This window comes from Lepisosteus oculatus, chromosome 5, assembly GCF_040954835.1.
Source record: "Lepisosteus oculatus isolate fLepOcu1 chromosome 5, fLepOcu1.hap2, whole genome shotgun sequence".
Taxonomy (NCBI): Eukaryota; Metazoa; Chordata; class Actinopteri; order Semionotiformes; family Lepisosteidae; genus Lepisosteus; species Lepisosteus oculatus.
Window position 1 is genome coordinate 55684627 of NC_090700.1, and position 19380 is coordinate 55704006.

General features: G+C 43.6%; 2 protein-coding genes across 2 annotated transcripts; one reads left to right on the forward strand and one right to left on the reverse strand.

Annotated features, from left to right (window-relative positions):
- Positions 1–316: 316 nt before the first annotated feature.
- Positions 317–5371, reverse strand: mrpl46 (mitochondrial ribosomal protein L46). The gene is made up of 5 exons (XM_069190668.1): positions 5232–5371; positions 4161–4446; positions 2493–2691; positions 1787–1960; positions 317–737 (listed from the first exon to the last, which is right to left on the reverse strand). Exons 1-5 carry the CDS (start codon positions 5327–5329, stop codon positions 490–492), a joined length of 1005 nt encoding a protein of 334 aa, XP_069046769.1. The 5' UTR covers positions 5330–5371; the 3' UTR covers positions 317–489.
- Positions 5372–6251: 880 nt separating this feature from the next.
- Positions 6252–14177, forward strand: mrps11 (mitochondrial ribosomal protein S11). Its single transcript, XM_069189732.1, has 5 exons — positions 6252–6260; positions 6375–6448; positions 7447–7576; positions 10453–10518; positions 14070–14177. The coding sequence occupies exons 1-5, from the start codon at positions 6252–6254 to the stop codon at positions 14175–14177; spliced, it is 387 nt and encodes a 128-aa protein (XP_069045833.1).
- The last annotated feature ends 5203 nt before the right edge of the window (positions 14178–19380 follow it).

The window sequence follows — 19380 nt, forward strand, 5'->3', positions numbered from 1 at the left end:
CAAAAGTTAACCTCTATTACTGACAATGCCCAATGCTCCACCGCTACAATGGTGCGCATATGCTTTATATACAGGACGCTTATGAAGTCAATTAACCTATTCACACAGCTGTAGCATGAAAACTGTATAGCAATTAAATTAATAACCATGGGCACAGGTCCCCTGTAACCCCATTCCAATGGCTCCAAACTTCAATGCGACAAGATCCACTGTCTTCCAGACACAGCTGTTCAAAAAAGCGAAATAACTTTGTCTTACAGCAAGACAGCTCTGTGATAAAAGCGTTTTAGTCATACAAAATGAAATAACCAAGATGGAAATTAAAAAATATATATTTTAATGAACTGCTTTCACAGAAATGATATTAACCTTTACACTGATGCAAAAAAGATGTTGGTCAACCACCTTTCAGAACACCGGTACACACGAACGAGACAAACGAAACATCCATCTCCGCGAGGAAGTTGAGCTCATGGCAGGCCTGGCTCCCTACAGGTCCATCAGAAAGCGCTGCACCTGCTTGAGGTACTCCGGCCTCAGGTAGTCCTGCAGCTCCCTCTTTGTCACCCACACTTGGCTGCCGTTCTCAGCTGCAGGAAGGCTGCCGCTGGACAGCAGCGCTTTGAAGAAGAACACCTTGGCGCCCACACAGCTCTCAGTTCGCACTGACTTAGGGAATTTGTACTTGTAAACTCCACAGGGTGCGTTGCCCAGGAAGGTCGCCTTGATGTCGCTGCCTGCAATCAAGGACCTGATGTGTTAGGCTTGGTTTGAGGAAAACACATATAAGTTTGCAAGCACCTGTGAACGTATCTGCTCATGTTTTCTTTCACAGCTATAACAGAGCTGCCCACATCCAAACGTTGTCCATGTATCAGCTGGTTTTTGCTCCTCCTGAACTCTTAATTAATGGAGCTAAAACTCCAATAAATAGGATCTTTATTTGGGTTTTAAGCAGTTTTCAATTTCATGTGAACTATACAATTGTATAATTTGCTCATGTATTTTGCAACTTTTATGATCTAAATTGGAAATCACTAGTCCTGTTCTGCTTTACACCTACTCAATGGGGATTTGCCTATTGCAAACAAACTCTTACTGATAAAGCCAATGAACTGTAGCAGAATGAAAAGGCCAACGAGGGCATGTGCACACACTCCTGTGGTAAACATATCTGTTAGCAACATTTGTCACCTGACAGGCTGTACAGGAGAGCTGGAACCCACTGGGGGAGAGGTGCACCTCTCAGCTACAGCCTGTCAGGTGACAAATGTTGCTAACAGGCACCTGGCACAGCACCGCTGTGTGTTGGGTTATGGATATGTGGGTCTACACAGCACCCCCAGCCAGACAACACTGAGCTTAGGAAACCCAGTCAGCTGGCTGATGACAGCCCTGGATCAAACAGGAGCTGTACTGACATCATTCAATTTTTAATTACATTTCATTTAAAATTAATTTATCATTCACTTTAAAGGCTTCAGGTACTCAGCACCACAAATGGTACAAAAAGGTCTAGCTAAACAAATTAAGATGTAAAGGAACTGCAATCCAAAATACAGTAACACAATCACCTGGAGCTGTAAGTGAATTTTCTGCAGAACCTAAAGTAAATCTTTCAACATAAATATCAGAAAATCCTGACCACAGACTCAAAGTGCAGGTAAGAAGTTACCAGCCACGTTTGGATGACGTAAGGAAAGCTGTCAGTGTTCACTGGGCCATTATGGTCAAACCGCAGGGTTTAAGCGGCAAAGAAATCTGCAGTGTTGCAGGGGCGCGGTACCTGGCCGGCTGGCGAGGGCTCGCTCCGCTGTCTGCCGGAGGTTCTCACCCTGCTCCCACGGCGCCTGCGGCAGCATCCACAGCGCCTCGCTGCCCACGCGCTCCTGCACCAGGAGCACCAGGGTGTCGTCCAGGCAGCGGTGCAGAGAGCTCCTGTCATTCTTCTGGTCTGCCTCTGCAACACAGGCTGTGTCAGTGTCGTCACCAGCCAGACACGCACTCTGAAGAGCAGCTCTCAGATGATGACACACAGGACCAGGGCTGCCTGAACCTTTTAAAGGACATTATCCTGTTCCCATTCTGTCAGGTTCTGGAGACTAGGGCACTCACTTCCCAGAAGCCACTGCATGCAAAGGGGCTGCGTCCTCCAGCCTGCCTTCTTAATTATTTCAGTGCTTGAACTATTAGCTGTCTAATAGTGCTTGCAAGATGCATGTTATTTAACTATGGGAACTGCGAAACAAACCCAACACAAATAAAAGAAAACACCTACACTGTGAGCTTGGCTTTGTAAAATCTTTAGGGATTAAACCCAACTGGTTACCATCTGACCTGGTACTCCAAACACAGTCACAGGATTCCATTACCTCTTTCTAGGACACTGCTCTGCACACTGTCAACTAATAAAGTACCTCAACCTATTCTTCCCCACAGGGCAGCGCCTGACTGACAATGTCACCATTGACACTAGAAAAAGAGAAACAGACCTGTGATCCTGGAGGCCGGTTGAAACTGCCTCAGCTTCTGGTCCCAGGAGTCCTCCAGGTCCTGTACAGTGACAATGTCCCGCTCACTGCCCTCCTCCTCGTCTGAGTCATAGTCCTCCGCCTGCTTGCGGATCACGCGCTCCGCGTCCTCCAGCAACCGCAGCTCGTGGTCCGACAGCAGACTCCTCTCCAGCTCCACCTGCGCAGACACACGGCTCCGTCAGCTTCACGGCCTCATGGCTGCCTTGCCAGAACCTCAAGCGATACCGGCTGCAGCTCTTGTTAATTTGTCAGTATCGGGAGCTTTTTATTCCAAACTAGTGACCTCATTCCCAGCTGGTCTGCAATATGAGCTTGAGTCACCAGAGATGGACGGAAGTACAGAGACAAGCCACACTCCACCAGTAAAAGAGTGGATCAGAGATGGTGTGGTAGGCTGGAGGCGCAGGCACAAAGAGAGCTGTTAAAGCCTTTTCCTGCCAGTATGGGACTCTGACCACAGCTGACAACATTACAATGTGGAATGGTGGCTGTTTCCTCTGTAATATCAAATCTCTATCCCTAGAAATCCTGGTCCTAGAAATGACCTGGTGCAGCAAACTTTATAGGTATCCAGCAAGTCATCAATTTCTAAAGACATAGAAGAACCTAAAATCCTAACACGATTAAATAAGGAGATGATTTATTTTTTAACAGATTTTGTTTTCTGTGACAACTTATAATGCAGTTTAAGTGGGGAGCATTCAGATGTCACAACTGAAAAAGGCTCCACAGCCAAAACATTTGTCTTCTTTTCTTTTCAGCATAGAATAAACCTTTACTTGTTCCTTTGCAAATGATAAAGTATACACCCCCTTAAAGACCAGAGAACATTCAATAACTGAGCAATAGACTTGCTGCATTGATTAATAATGTGCAAGCACGCCCAGTCTTTAGAAAGCCTTTTTGAATTTCAGGTTACCTGTAAAAGCTTTGCAGAACATGGATCCCACATTACAGGGACTGAGAACCCCACAAAACCTTGCTTCTTTTTTTACTTTTCGGTGTAGAAGTAATTATTTAGTCAGAAATGTTGACGGTTTAGAATAGACAACAGGGAAATATTGAAAAAAATAAAAAGCAAAGACTTGGAATCACTAATGGAAAACAAGATTTAAGATGTCTTTTTAGGAATTGTTTAACATATACATGACATAGATGGTTCAGGTGGGTAGCTGCGTCAGCAGCATGCAACATCTGAAGGAGACTCCACAGCCGAAACGTTGCATTTTCTTTCTTCTCTTTTCGGCAGGGAATAAACCTATTACTTGTTCCTTATATGACATAGGGCTTTACAAATCCTAAAGCTAGTCTATTCTCAGTTAGGATATACAGTGCATTTTAGTAAATAGACATATAGAACACGTTCAAAAAGTACTACTCGAATTAATAAAAACTAAATACCACTGATAAAAAACTTTTTTCAGACTTAAAGCCACCTATAATTAAGCTTCACTTACTTTTTGCCTCTTAATACTTTTTTAAGATTTACTTTTAGTACTTTGGACAGGTTCAAGCAACAGCTCAGCTGGGTACACAGACCCACGACAGGGAGGAAGTACTGAGCGTGAACTCTTTTAGCCCTTATTACTTTCTTATTTAATATCATTTCCTTTGAATTTGTCTCACCTGATGCGTGAGCTCTGCGAACTTCTGTTCTATCGGGCTCCGCTCCTGAGAGATAACAGCCGGTCTTTGCAGGCAGACGGCACCCAGCAAACGCCAATCAGACTCGCTGCTTCTCACGGCCTCACTAGGTTTTTGAGATCTCACCGGGATTCCAAAATGAAACTGACGACACTCGGCCTTCTGGACAAACGAGGAGGGAATCCGTGCTAAGATTCTCTGCAAAGGACGGACCAGCACCTTGCCTATGGGAGCCGCCATCTTGACGCTACTTTTGTCCCACAATTCCCTGCGAAGACAGCAGCGGAAGTGGAATCTTTCAAATGAATCATGACGTGGGGGAGATGTGGGTCCAAGGAGGAAAACAAAATATGAATTCACATGATCTTTTACAAATAATTCATAATGAATGTTTTAAAAAATTATACTTCAAAGATAATTGTTTTTTTTATTAATTTTCTGAAAATATTGCCTCAATAAGATTATATTTATGTGGAATCAATTAAACGTCTCCCCTGTTAGTATTCAGATATGTCATAATTTCACCCCTTAACCTTCGCAAGAAAAACACATGGCCGTCCCCTCTATAGTTTTGTAGGTGACAGTAGTGCGGTGCTTATGAGGTGACTTAAATCTGAGCTCTGCCTTAATACGCTGTTCTAGATATGTATAATTTTAGCAGCAAGCTCTGCACGGTGGCAGGAGCCGCTTGCCAGCGGATCGCGGCGTCACTCAACCCAGGAAGCAGAGCAGTGTAAGTACGGCGCTGAGCAGGGAGACCCGCGGCGTTTAAACTAATGAGCGATACTTCTCACTCAGCATTGCCTAGAGGCGAGATGCGTCGAGCTCAGAAGCAAGGTGTCAGTAACGCATGGCACCTGACCTGTTGATTAAAATGCCAGTCTTAGGTAAGCATATTGAATCTTGTATTGCCCAACACTGGCATCGAATTATAACCATCAAGCTACAGAAATTCGATATATATATATGTCTCAGATCAACCGGTCAACGAAGCTAAAATTCTCGTCTGTAGTTTATCTAATGCGTGAGCACGCGTGACCCTGCTTCTCTCACCTGCGTGTTGCTCGTGTCTTCCTGCAGCAGTGCCGGCGTGAGCCGCGCTCTCGCCTCCAGCGCGGCCAGACTCCAGGAGGCCGCCGAGACCAGCGCATCCCCGCAGGGCTCGGGAGAGTTCAGGTGGGCGGAGAAAGGAGAAGCGGGGTCTCCGTGCTGTCATCTGTCTTCTCCGAGCACAAGCCAGTTTGCATTTTGTGGAGAAAATCTTATAGTCTGTAGGCTGTACGCCAGTTGGTGAACTAAAACACTTAACTACTCCATAGTTCAAACGGGGCAGAGGAGTAAACTCAGTAATGTGTAATGTGTCAAAGAAGCAGGAGACTGACTTCCTCACCTTCCCTGTCTACAGCAAATCGTACTGAGAACAGTTGGAAAGCTGTTATCCTCATCCTGCTAGGCGTGTGATTGTATTGTAATATGGATGCCACATCCTGCTCACACTGTTCTTGATGTGCTGAACATGACTGTTCGTTGGGGAAGTGGTTCCTAATATTGTGGCCGTTCAGTGTAAGGGGGCAGAGAGGGCTTTTCTTTAGCTTAAGGACTTGTCAGGACCACAGCGTAATGCACTTCGTCTGCTCAGTAGATTGTGGTCTGCAGTTTATTTTTAAATTCTCAGCCACGGTCAGTAAGAGACTTTAAGTCAGTTGATGTTTTTGAGAAAATAACTTCAAACTTGCTTTTAAACAAGTGCTTATCTTTGTTTCAATTTTGTACTTTCGACAGGAATATTTAAATTTATAGTTGTATACTTATCTTCTCGTCATCAAGTGCCGTACAGAGATGTTGCTGAGGAATAGCACAGTCGTGTAGTGCAGTGACAGCCTCTTAGTGAAATACAAAACAACACCATTGATGTCTGTGTTTTTACCTTAGTCTCGCATGAAAGCAGATAAAAAGCAATCCTGCTCAGGCAACCCCCGCACAGAATGAGAAGGGTATTGGTGCATTGTCTGTGAAGCATGATGAAACTAGGCCCTCCTGCGTCTGCTGTGATATCTCCCATCTGCAACAGCGATGTCAGCTGTCAGTTCAGGTGCCATGAATCATCTCTGTATGATTGCTCATACTGACAGTGCAAAACATCAATCATCCCCTTTCCTTGCTTTCCACAGTGTCTGTCCTCCGCTCCCTGGGCAGGACAGCCCCTTGAGATGGGCAGGAAAGAAGTTTGAGGAGCTGCCCATCGCACACATCAAAGCCACCTACAACAAGTGAGGCTGTGCTCCTTCCGCAAGTAGCAGAACAGTGTGTGAGCATTAACACTCTGCCACAAGTAAAGCAGAGACTTGCAGCCATCACGTGACTTAGAAAAACCCTCAGACACTGTGGCTCTCCAAGGCAGGAGCTCTGAGCACTGAGTTGGAGACGCCAATGAACATAAGAAGGGTTATTTTACAAACGACCCTTCTAACCCAATTTACAGTTGGTAGCCTGGTCAGCATATCGCTGGAAGATGGGAGGGAAATTGAGGAAGCCCACATAAGCACAAGCTGACCTTGTTCTGGGCACGAATGGTTTCCTGTAAACAAACGAGCAGCCAGAGTGGTTTTCTCTCTAACCTCTCTGTCATACAAATAAACAAAAGCACAAAAACATTCACAGCATGACAGTTTCTTCTTTTTTTTGGCAAACTAAACAAAGCAGCCTGCAGTCAGAACAATGAGGGGATGAGATGGAAAGCAAACACCCAGTCTTGTGGGTGTACAAGACAGGTTTTAGTATTGTCTGAAACCTGACTTGTAGTGTTGTCTAAAAGGTATCCCAGTCCAGAAACAAAAGCTGCGAGGCAGCAGTGAACTACCGAGACTCTGTCCACCCTGTGTCCTGCTGCTCACTGCTAAAATTCTCTGAATCTCCAGCTCCCTGAACTGTGCTGTGGCTCACTCTCGGCTTCAGTGACATCACTTCTGTCAAGGGTGAACACGTTACTCCTTTCTGACTGGTTACAATTAATCTTGAATTTAATACCAAAGTTTTATAGTATGATTGACTGTGGAATAACAAATACAGTTACAATTGCAGTGTCGTATACTGTCAGCATTAAACCTTCTTGTAAACCGCGGATTACAGCAACGACTGAAGAGACACTTCAGATGAAGCAGTTGAATGTGACCTTTCCTGCTCTTGTACATACTCAGTGTAAGTGTACAGCCTGTTTGTGGATAAGTATGTCTTTGGGAGTTTGCTGAAATGGATATCCTCCCAACAGCACGCACATCCAGGTCACAGACCACCAAGGCCAGTACACGGTCCGGACGTCCTGTGGCACGGAGGGTTTCCGAAATGTCAAGAAGGGGACGCCCATCGCGGCTCAGACTGCTGGGATATCGGCTGCAGCGGTAAGGCAGGGACGTCTCCAGTGAGGCCAAGGGCTCAGCTGGCCGAATCCTGGTCTTGCTTGCTGTGAGGGTTATTAATCACCTAACTTTACTTCTGAAGCCTAGGTGCTGTCATGGCCCTCTGCCTTCGGTTTTCACACCAGCTGAACACATAACCAGCCGCTTAACTGAATGCTTCATTTAGCTAAAATATTTTCTCAATTAGACCTTATGAACTATATTTCAGTTCAGTAAACAGGCAGTGGTTTCAAGTTATCAAGAACCATTTATTTTTAAGTTACTTAAAATCATACACTTCTCAGAGGCTGAAAAAAAAGCTAATAAGGTCTAATTTGAATACGTTATTAGTTTGATTACGATTTCAATTTACTGAGAGATGAGTCAGAACCAAAAAATAGCAATTTCAAATACAATCCAGAACCAGCCCAGAAAAACCTTCTGTTCCATAACGAATAATGAAATTCTGTGACTCTGTACAAGGCGCTGCAGTTCAGAGATTGGTTAAAGACTCCGGTCAAGAGTTAACGTCCACATCAGGAGATTGAAACTTAGTTACTTAATGTGTGTGTTTAATGTTTCTTTATTAGCCCTATCCAATTTCTTACATTAGGAATTTGTCTTTTCGCATACCCCAGCTATTCTCCATGAGACACAGACACACAGACAGGGAGAGAAGCTTGGGTCAGAGCGCAGGGTCAGGCATTTATATGGCGCCCCTGGAGCAGTTGGGGTTAAGGGCCTTGCTCAGGGGCCCAACGGAGTAGAATTCCTCTGCCGGCCGTGGGATTTGAACCGGCAACCACAGAGCCATCGCTCCGCCCACTTGAGGGACTAGTGTCTTGTGGTCATTGTCCACCTGAACTCTTTTACATGCTTTAATTATTATCTTAATTGTAATAGTTGTGACCAGGCTTAGAGATGTTTTTCAGGTATCTGGTACTTTCAGTGAATTCAATTTAATCAATTCTGTAAGATCTTAATAAAAATCTTACATATGCCTAAGAAAATATTAAGGTTGATTATTTTCTTGACTACTCAGTTTGAAACCAAAACCAGAAAATACCAGGACTGAGATTGATACCCGTGGTCTAAATGGTCTGAGATATTTTATTAATTAAAAATGGATTAGTTGCAAGCTTAATTTATTCCTCTGTTGTCTCCTAGTTAGTACAGGTCTTGTCCAGCAGGTGGAAGCATCTACTCACTCTAGTCATCTCCCACAATCCATGTCAATGAATGAATGGTTTTCCCTTTTTTTAAGCAGCCTTAAGGGTTTCACAGCTTCTGCTTAATACATGTACCAGTGATATTTAAAGTGCAATCCTGTTTATTTGCCCAAGACATAAATAGTTATTATTATTGACAGCCCTACACTTTTAACAATAATTTGATTATAACGCCCTGACTTGCACATGGTGCCTCCTGCCTTAAACTGTCAATACCAATATCTTCCAGTGACCAATCTTTTCATGGCCATTGTTATTTTCAAATCATTGTTTAGGCAATCAGAATTACTTAGGGAAGCCATGCTAAATGTTTCGTTCTTAGCATGAACTGGAAACACTAACTGTGAGCTCACCTCTACAGTCTCTCAGTCACTCACACAGAGGAGAACCGCTCTGATTTGCAGCTCGTGTTGATGAACACAGGCAGCTGCTGAATTCTTCTTTGTGTGCTGTGTGGATGTGAGGAGGGCCGTTCACTCTCAGCCTGTTTAATATGATTTTTTCTCCCGGAGGTGGTTTGGGGGTTTTGTCACTGTGTTGTTGAGCCCTGTTTTCTGTGCCAGTGTCTGTCTGTTACAGATGTAACACAATTCTCATGCTATATGAAGTGTTAGTGCTCTGCGACTTGCCAGCTTTTCCAAATTGATGTGACTCTTTTCCTGTTCCAGAAATTAATTTACAACCCCACCATAACGGAGATCTTCTAAAAAACAGGGATTATTTGACAATGGAGTCATTTTTTGTCATGTCTGTACAGATCTGTCTCTTATTCTTTCTGCACAGGACACAAGATGTATCTCACACAAATTTTGAACGTGGCGTATAGTTCAAACTGAACTGTATGGATGCTGTTTTGGTGTCGTTGTGCGCTTTATGTCAAGAACCAACATGTCCAGATAAAGAAACAGAAAGGGAAGCACTCTCTCTTTTTGAAACGACAAGGTGTGAATGAGTGGGAGTGAAATGTGCTCTTGCTCACTAATGCTGTGGTAAAATATTGAGATTTCTGAACGTAAGGTTTGCAGACAAGAGGAAGCTATTTGTCCCGTCTATCACTCTTGCACGTTAGAAGACAAATGGCTCTGAGGACCTCATACAGCCGCCTCCGGAAAATAGCCAGTGTGAAGCAGTGCCTCCTGAGCCGGTGTTAAATGCCCATCCGTGTTGCCTCCAAATGTGACTCTGGTTCATGTGTCTGTGGGGATTCTGAGAAAGTCCACCGAGTTGACTTTGTCAGGGCTTTTAGGAATTGAATCGGGACCCTTTCTAGTGTTCTGTATTCAAGGCTTCAGTTGTTGTGGTCTGTGAGAATGGGACATTTTTGTAAGCTTAGGAGTGTATCTGGACTGACTCCAGAGCAGCAGTTTACATTTTTCTATCAACTGTGCATTAAGCAGAACAAAAAGGAACAGGCAAAATTAAAATATTTTGTATTTCTTCTGCCCTTAAAAAAAAACGCTCGACAAGTTCCTAGCCTAGATGAGCAAAGCACACAAAGCCACTCTTGTGTTATGGTCAAAGTCTGCTTCCTGTCCAGTTCTGTCCTGTATTCCTGTATTCCTCACACATCGCAGCCTTCAGGCACAACCCATCCCCTGTGGTGTCACACTGCTGTCCAGAGACACTGAATGCTCCCCTTCTCTCCTGCAGAAGGCGCGAGCTAAAGGAGTGGCGTTCGTGCGGGTGGTCGTGAAGGGTCTGGGACCGGGGCGCATGGTGAGTATCCCCGGGCTGCGGCCGCCTGCCTCATGAGGCATGGCAGGGACTTCGCCCGCATCTCGGCCCCTTAATGTAGGAGCTCTGACTCACAGAGGAGAGAGAGAGGCACGCCGAGCCAAGCTTAAATGGCTCCGCCGTGCTCTTGGCCAGCCAGGCCTAACGCTTCTCATTTTATCCTGTAATATTTGTGGAACTGCTGCCGTTTAATCTGGGAACAGATCATCACCCCACACACACACCCATCATGACTACATGCGGCAGCCCACACTAATCACCTGCAGGCTGCAGACATAATGGCCTTGTCTTGATTTTAAGACATGTTCAGATACAGGATGATGATGATGTATTTTTATTTTATTATTCTTCACTCGCTGGTTCACTCAAAGGCATGTCTGTCTTGGCAGGTGAGTTCTTAATGAGGGAAATGATGCAAATGTCATGAACACCTACATTCTGTATTTTATTTTATGCTCATTAGGAAATCATGTTACTCGCAGGTATAATTTAATATGGATGCTTTAAAGAAAGTGTGTTTAATCCCTTTCTTAACCTGAAAATAACACTCTGGTTTATATTAACTGCTATTTAGGTTTTTGGTTCCAATTGCAAACATGAATGTAAATCAGATGGAAGGCTTTCACGCCTCGCAAATGGAATATGAAGATGTTATGTTTTTGACTTCTGAAAACAGACCAGCTGAGTGACCAGGGAGTCCATTCGGGAATGAGATTGTTCCCAGGCCAAGCTCCGACCCCGCTGTGGATATCTGATTCACTCGTATATCCGGCAGATGGGAGGAGAAACTGTTTTCGTTTTAAGTGACTCTGCAGCAGCATTTGTTAATGCATAATTCACCCCCTCTTTCCTGCAAGTCTGTTTTGGATAAAAGTCTGCTAAATTACTAATTAATAAAGACACTGAGTCTGAAACAAGAGGCCCCCAGTCCTTTCTGACTGGGGACACCTCTCAAGCCATAGCTTTCAATAGTCCACCCCTCCAGCTTTTAAACACGAAGACAACAGACAACATCATTTGTACGATACCGATAGGACGATTTTTTTTCTACATGCAATTTTCTGCCTCCAAATGAACGACGCCTAATTTTCCAAAATGGTTAAGCAGGAATGGTGGAGAGAGGTGAAATTGTCTTGGATCACAGCTTTACACATTTACATTTGCTTCGGGAAACAGGGGGCGAGTAAATTGCTCCTGGATCGCTGTCAGTGCAGTGCTGCAGGATACCATATTCCTCCATAACTGTAATTAGAACATTCTCATGAATGACAGCCAAACTGATTACAGATCGAGCGTTTCAGTGCTCGTCTCGGGGTTCAGTTCCTCCACATCTTTTCTGGGAGCATCTCTGAGGACTTAAATACTCAGGTGTGTTGTCTGCAGCAGTCTGAAACAGGACAATGGGTGTTTTCTTTTAAATTGAAATTAATGATAAAATCAGTTTGCATACGGCTCGGTCTGTGAGCGATAGGAAAACAGACCTGGTCCACGGTCACATTTACACACTTCTGGATTTCATGATCAAGAAGCAATCTGGAAGGCAGTGGTCTGAGGCCAGAGCTCACCTAGAATATAGGGGGTTTCTGCTTCCTTTCCATTTCTTCTGGTCTTTTAGATGGCTTATCTAATAAAAAACCCATTCTGAATGTAAGCTGGGACCTAAAACAGGGTTACTCCACATGTAAGCCTTCAAGTCCGTCAGTGGATAATCAGCCCCATGTGCGCTCTGTGTCCAGGGTCATACAGAATACACGCCTCACCCCGCTCCAGCTGTTCTCACTGCTCACAGAGGCCCAGCATGTTCACTGGGACTCCTCATACAGCATTTTACTAGGAAAACTGATGCCAGTCACTGTGACCAGATCTTAATCCTAAATGCTCATTTGTCTTGAACCTGCATAAGGCACTCAGAAAGCCTCAATAAGCCTGTTTATTTCTGTACAATAAACATCTCTGAAGTAAAAGCTAGTGTAATAATGCAGCAGTTCAACTAAGCTAAAACAATTGGTTTCAAAGTTAATGAAATGAGTTTTATTGATGAGAACACATACTTATCTCAAATATGTTTGATCGTAACTTAAAAGTAACCCCTGGAATCAAAGAGTTTCATGTTTAAAAAGATTTGGGTATGCAGACATAAAAAGAATGTTTGATATTACATGCTCTTTTTCTCATTGAAAATGTAAATCTGCCTACTTTTGTTCTGAGCATAACCATTCCTAACAATAACGGGCATTAAAATGCGGCTTAAACGTGTTTTCAAAAGAAAAATGGACAAGTGCCATTCAAGAAAAATCAGGGACCCTTTTGTATACTTGGATCTAAAGATATTTTCATCTTCAAGTGAAATATCTTAATGGTATTGTAATTATAATTTATTTTAAGAATCTTGTGGACTTTCCAAAATGGAATCAGCTGACTGGTACAGACTGGATTTTGAAATACACACAATACTACTACTTTATAAACTGCAGAATGTTCTAATAATACTATATGTAACTATAAAGTGACAAAATAATTATCTTCAGGGCAGAAGTTTACACACCCAATCTGCTTTACCTTTGTGGTGGAGAAACTGATATGATCTGTGTACAGTGCACAGAGCCTGCTGACAACCTCATTCCTTATACTACACCTACAGCAAATACTCTAAGGCTGAAACCACATTAGAGCCGTATCTCCCTAATAATAACACATCAGTACTAGAATGTGAATCCTGTTAGTTTCCTTTTTGAAAGTGAAATAAGATAATCTTAGAAATGGCTGCTAGTGCTGGATCAGTTAATCTCTGTCTACCAGGAGCAGCGGTTAGTTTATTCCCTTTCCCTGCCCTGTTTCTGTGTCTGAACCGACTGGGTCTTGCTGAACTGCATAAGTGACAGAGGAGCCTCGTCTTCAGTCTGGTAAGACTACATCACAGGCCTGGCATCCGCTTCAAGGCCATTCATTCTGCAGTCGCACTGCATGGCTCTGTGCTCATCTGGTTCCGACTGGCTCTGATCCCTCCCACAGGCCTGTTGCTGTATGCAGGTCGTCTCGACTGGTGGCTTTTGTGCCCGTCTCACCCTGGTACTTATCGGAAACTGTGTGGTTGTATTCAGTGATGTTGTGAAGTGGATTGGCAAGGCGATGCTTTGAGTGTCCCCGATATACAAATTGCTATTGTAAGCCTGAGGCATATGTCTTTATCCGGCTGTGATAAGGATGTACTTGTCTACCCACTGGCTTGTGAGGGGTCTGCAAGCAACTAGAGTTAGAAGCGAGAGCTGCATTCGTCCTCCAGCGGATGCCTATCTCGGCTGTTTGCGCTGTGGACCCGCAGTGATAACTGTGGGCCCTGGTCTGAGGGGTGCAGCAGTGAGCCGAGTTGTGTAGCATTTGCCCCTGCAGAAATTGAATCGTTAGACTGGAGAATAATTTGCAGTTCCAGATTTAAATGATACCGTAGTAGGGTGGTGTTACTGATGACTTATTATATTTTAGGCTGCCTACTTTCAGTGGTCAAGGTGATTTTTCTTTTATCTGTTTTTCAGTCGGCCATCAAAGGGTTAACGATGGGCGGGCTGGAGGTCGTGTCCATCACAGACAACACCCCCGTCCCCCACAACGGCTGCCGCCCACGCAAGGTGCGGAGGATGTGAGGCCGGACCCCGCCAGCTGCCTGAACGAATAAACTGGGGTTCTCTTGATTTAAGATCCTTCTTCTCTGGACTGTGAAAAGCATGCTGATGATTAGATTAGTACACAAACCTTTCAAGCGTTCTCTCACACCAGTGCGTCAGTTCACAGGGGAATAAACCAAATTCCAGTTAGTTTCGGGGAAGAGCAGAGCGCTCCCGTGGCAGAGCGGCGAGCTGTGTTTCTGGTTTCGAGAGCTGCGGGTGTTTGTGCGCAAGCCCACAGCAGGTGCTGGGTATGGAAGCTTTGCTACCTTATTGTGAATAAATCTGCAGGGACAGACATGTGAAACTGGTTTTCTGCTTCATCAGTTTGATTTTTACAAGATCTTGTAGCTCATGAGACCTGAAATGGATAAGCTGCTGTCCGTCTGGATTTATTTTCCCAGCATTTCAATGTGACAGAGTGATCACTCACCTGAGAGAGACATTTTTATGGATTTGTCCTGCCAAATCCCCAGTCATTCATGCCTGTTGGATGTCAGGGTTGGGATTGCGGATTGCGGTTACACATGCAGTGTTCTAGGGAAAAGAATTCAGATGGATGTGACCAAGGGAGTGGGGGGATCACGGTGTCCCCCAGTCCTTCCAAGGGCAGGATTCACAGACTCCCCAGGAATAAAATGAATTTTGAAAGGCTGGATGTATTTCACAGCACTTCTCACTTAAATTCAAAGACATGCCTTTTCATGTTTTCTGTACTGATGTTGTCAAAGCCCTATAGAATGGGTCTACTTACTTCAACCATCATTCTGACATCAGTTTGTTATATTTGTGTTTGAAAAGGGCAAATAATTGGTACTTACATAAGTGTTTTGCCTGCAATTTCAGCACTGAAACGTGTTGAATGGCCAGTTTTCTTTGCTATGTAATTGCTTCATCTCTACAAAGACATAAGCTTGTGCGTTAAGTGTGATTGATGTACACAGCCACAACAGTATAGAACAAATAAATCCCCAACATCTGAGCAGTAATGCATTGATATACAGAAATATTACGTGGCTTATAGCAACACTAAACAAACAACATAAACGCATAATAGAAGTGCTTTGCTGTTAATATTACTGTATGTGAAGAGCAGGTATGCGACCTAGAAATGGTTTCTGTGGCCTCTAGCAGAATTAAACAGACTTTTGCAGTATACAATATAGGGTCCACACACATCTTTTCCCCATTCCATGAATTTATCTCTAAACTATGCAGTAAATTTCAGCCTGAGATTTGTTGTCCTTCCAAGGCATATTTAAGAGCTTGTAAATTCAGCTATTGAGGAGGGCAGGAGGGGACTCCCCCTTGGCTGGTGCTAACAGGGGCTTGGCAAGCCCATCTCCTTCCCGGTCCCTGTGCTCTCCACTGCTCGCTGCTCACAAGCAGCACAGGGTTTCTTCACATGGAACAGAGCTACTGTAAGCAGGTGAGTAACAACTGCACTCCTGTCAGGACCCACGCAGTGCCACAAAGAAAAACTTGAGTATTTAGAGTTCAGTGAGAAATATAAAAATTGGTGAGATTCTACTGAAATAATGTTATTGTATTAATATACTAATACATAATCACACCTGCCATTTCCTGCGGTTTAGCAACACTGCATTAGTTCCCCAGTACTATAGGAGAAACATAACAGGAGTGTGTGTTATATCTATTAAATGCAAGAACGCATTGAGTTCCACATTCTATTGCAAGGAACTCTGTGAGAGCAACAGACAGAAGATACAGAGAATCGGGGGATTTGTTGGGATGAAAGCACAGTTGCCTGAAGTCCGTCGATCAGCGCAGGAACCTTCCAGGGGGGCTGTCAACCCCAATGGCCCGTCTCATCCTGTAGGTCCAATAGGGCCGGGTCAAAGAACAGCTGTATAAGCCAGGCTCGTGGGGCCCAGCACTGCTGAGCTGAGAAACAGCTAACTGTACAAACAGTGAAAGGAGGACTGACTAGGCACAATATTTTGTCCCTGTAGATAATAAATATTTACTTGGATTTATTGGAACTTAAATGCCCTTTTCTTAATGCTATGCCACAGCAAGTGAGATAAGAAACACAAGAACAGATGCTGTATCAGGTGATGCATCACACAGGAGCATACTGAGAATAAAATAACCTTAAAAAGCCGTAAAAACATCAGCTAAAAAATTATACATATTTTAAAACATTAGGAAATGATTCTTTAGAGATCTGGTGAAATGGACTATTGATAACATATAATAATACAATTAGAATAAATAATCCTTACACTTAAAGTGCTTTAAAGGTAATGGGGACTCCCCTACAACACCAACATGTAGCCTCCGCCTGGAGAATGCAACAGCAGCCACAGTGCGCCAGAAGGCTCCCCACACACCAGCTCTCAGTGGGGAGGAGAGCAGAGTGATGAGGCCACGTCATAGATAGGGATTATAAGGAGGCCACAGCTAACAGAAACAAGTAATTAAAGTGGCATATCTTCAAATCAGAACTGTTACATTGGGAACTGTTAGAAGGTTATTTATTTCAATCCAATTAATGTGGAGAAAATGCATTCAAAGACTTTCAACACTGGAGCTACAAAAAGTCCAGGAATTAGAGAAAAGGTTGAAGATATGTTTGTGTTCACCAGGAACATGCAGCCCAATCAAAACTTAAAAACATCTTTCCTGAAATTGGAGGACACGTACAGGTATAGCAGAGTAAGTGTGATGGCTTTCTGGTGTAATTTCTTGCTGGTATCAAGATAGATAGTGTTGCCCTCCAAGGAACCATAGACCACTTCTTGAATGACTCCATACATCTTAGGCGATTTTTGATATTTATAAGACTAGGGAAAATGTTACAATTTACTGCTTACACAACTGCTAAAAAGATTTAGGAACTAGGCATACCGATCTCATTCAGCTCTCATACTCAGAAACAACACTGACAAAATCTTCCACTGACATTCCCTATGTGTTAATTCTTCTAGACGGCCACAAAAGTGACTTCTGGTCTCATTGCAGGATTTCCCCTTAACATCACTGAGATTCTGTCTCATGGTGTATTTAGCTACCTTGAGCAACACCTTTTAAATACCAGTAACATTTAAGGAGTGAATGAAAGCAGAGCTTCCTAATCCGGGAATCTCTTGACACAGTGGACACTGGACTCTCAATTCAGCTCTTAATCAAATTCATGATTTGATTAATTAGGTCTTTTTAATTGGTTTTCACTCCAAGAAAGCTGACATTTACATTTTTTGTAAGCAATTAAAATCTCTGTCAGTGTCCAGGTCATCCAGAAAAAAACTCACAATTAATACTAACAATAAATTATTAGGTAGTGACAAATAATCAATACCTCAGATTAACAGTAGAAAAACAGTAGAGTGTTTTCAGAAGGACATGAACCAAGAAAGGACCAAACTAGGGACAAAAATATACAACTGGACACTCCTGCCTTAGGGCACCGGTATCTTAACCATTGATATGAGCACACAGGCACAGACTTATTTCTGGTTTTTAGCATATTACCCATGACGCTGATCACGGTCTCCAACACTGGTTCTGAAAAGGAGTGGGGTCATATGATATTCATCCCAGGCGAAACACCAGTTCACTGGCTTCATTAGTCACATCAATTCTGATATTTAGCTACTGATTTAAGAAACTGAAATAAAACCTGAGGCCTTGGACTCTACAACATATAACACTAGACTACATCTTAGGGATCTAATGATGCTGTATGTAAAAGATCCCTATTTTTTCGCTTCACCTACAGTTTATATCAAACTGCAGGTGTGAAAGTGTCAGATTCTATTCAAGAGGGAAAATGAGGTGGCAGGACACTGAAAACATGAAGTGCACCTCGACACTGTTAGTGAGCTTTACGTTCCATGAACCCAGATATGAACGTCATTTGCGCGACGGTGAGGCAGATCTGTGATGTGTGCCAGGTGACTCGGGAGGCTTTGCTGGGTTCTCAGGGCAGGGGAGGAGAGGGCAGAATCTCCCAAAGGAAAAAAAGGATTGCAGTATTTGAGATGTGCTGTGGGTCCTCTCGCAGTGTGACATCCAGCTCTAACAGACACCACTGACCCAGGGGGAGTGAAAGGTGAGGTGCAGTGTCATTCCAGGAACCAGCAACTGCGACTTGTCCTTGAAGCTGGTTTTAGAGCAAGAGAGAGACACTTGGAGATAAGAAAGGCATTTATAGGTAAATTGAAGGTTTTTAGAAAATACCGTATTACACAGCAATGTATCCTCTGCATGAGTCATCTGCACTGACTCACGCCAATCAATGAAGTTAGATGTTCAGCTGTTTGCACAATTATTACAGCTTTCACAAGCACAGAGTGAGCAGATCAAATTATTCTGGTTTGCACTGCAACATATTCCACCCCTGATCGCTTTTAATGACTCCATGGTTACAGTACAGGTTGCAAAACTACTTCAAATCAGTCAGTGTGGAGGTAGCCCTCCACTTTTTGTTCCAAATTAAGCTCATAATTAACTTAATTGATCTAATTATTGGTATAATTTTTCCAGGGTCTTTAAAGCTGATTTAGAAGACGCAACACCAATTATATTGTAATATCACCATATCATCAGCCAGCTTGCAATACTTAAAGCGACAGTATCGGTTTAGTAAAATTAAACATTTAATTTACACATCAAGGAAAATGTGGAAAATTGTTCTCAGCACCTGAAACAGTGAAAGTTAGAATTCTGAATGAATGAGTCATGAAGCGGGAACGTGCATGCACAGGTATCAGGGATTTCAGACTTCCTTTAAGCATCAATCAATGTATGTAATCACCTGGCTCCATGTTTTCTAGTTACTTTATCATGGCTGGCACGCAGCTGTGCAGGGTAACTCAACCTGCCACTTCCAGTCCACTTCAGCCACCCTGCTCTTCATTTTCTCAATTGATTAAGCAGGATTAATAAAATATTTAAGGTGCTGATCGCCCTGCCATCCTGCAAAGGAGAGGATTAGAAGTGTGGACTGAGTGGCCGTGAGGCAGAGGGACCTGACCTCTGAACTGGAGACGTGAGTGTGGAAGCTGCCTCTGCAGACAACAGCGCTGTGTCCCGAACACACCTGCAGTGTATGGCAGTGGGTACCAGTGTATAGAGTTCAAGGAAAAGTGTTCAGAAATAACGACTGCACTGAGGTGAAAGACTTGCCTGCGAGTACTGCCTGATCTTCAGCAATCCT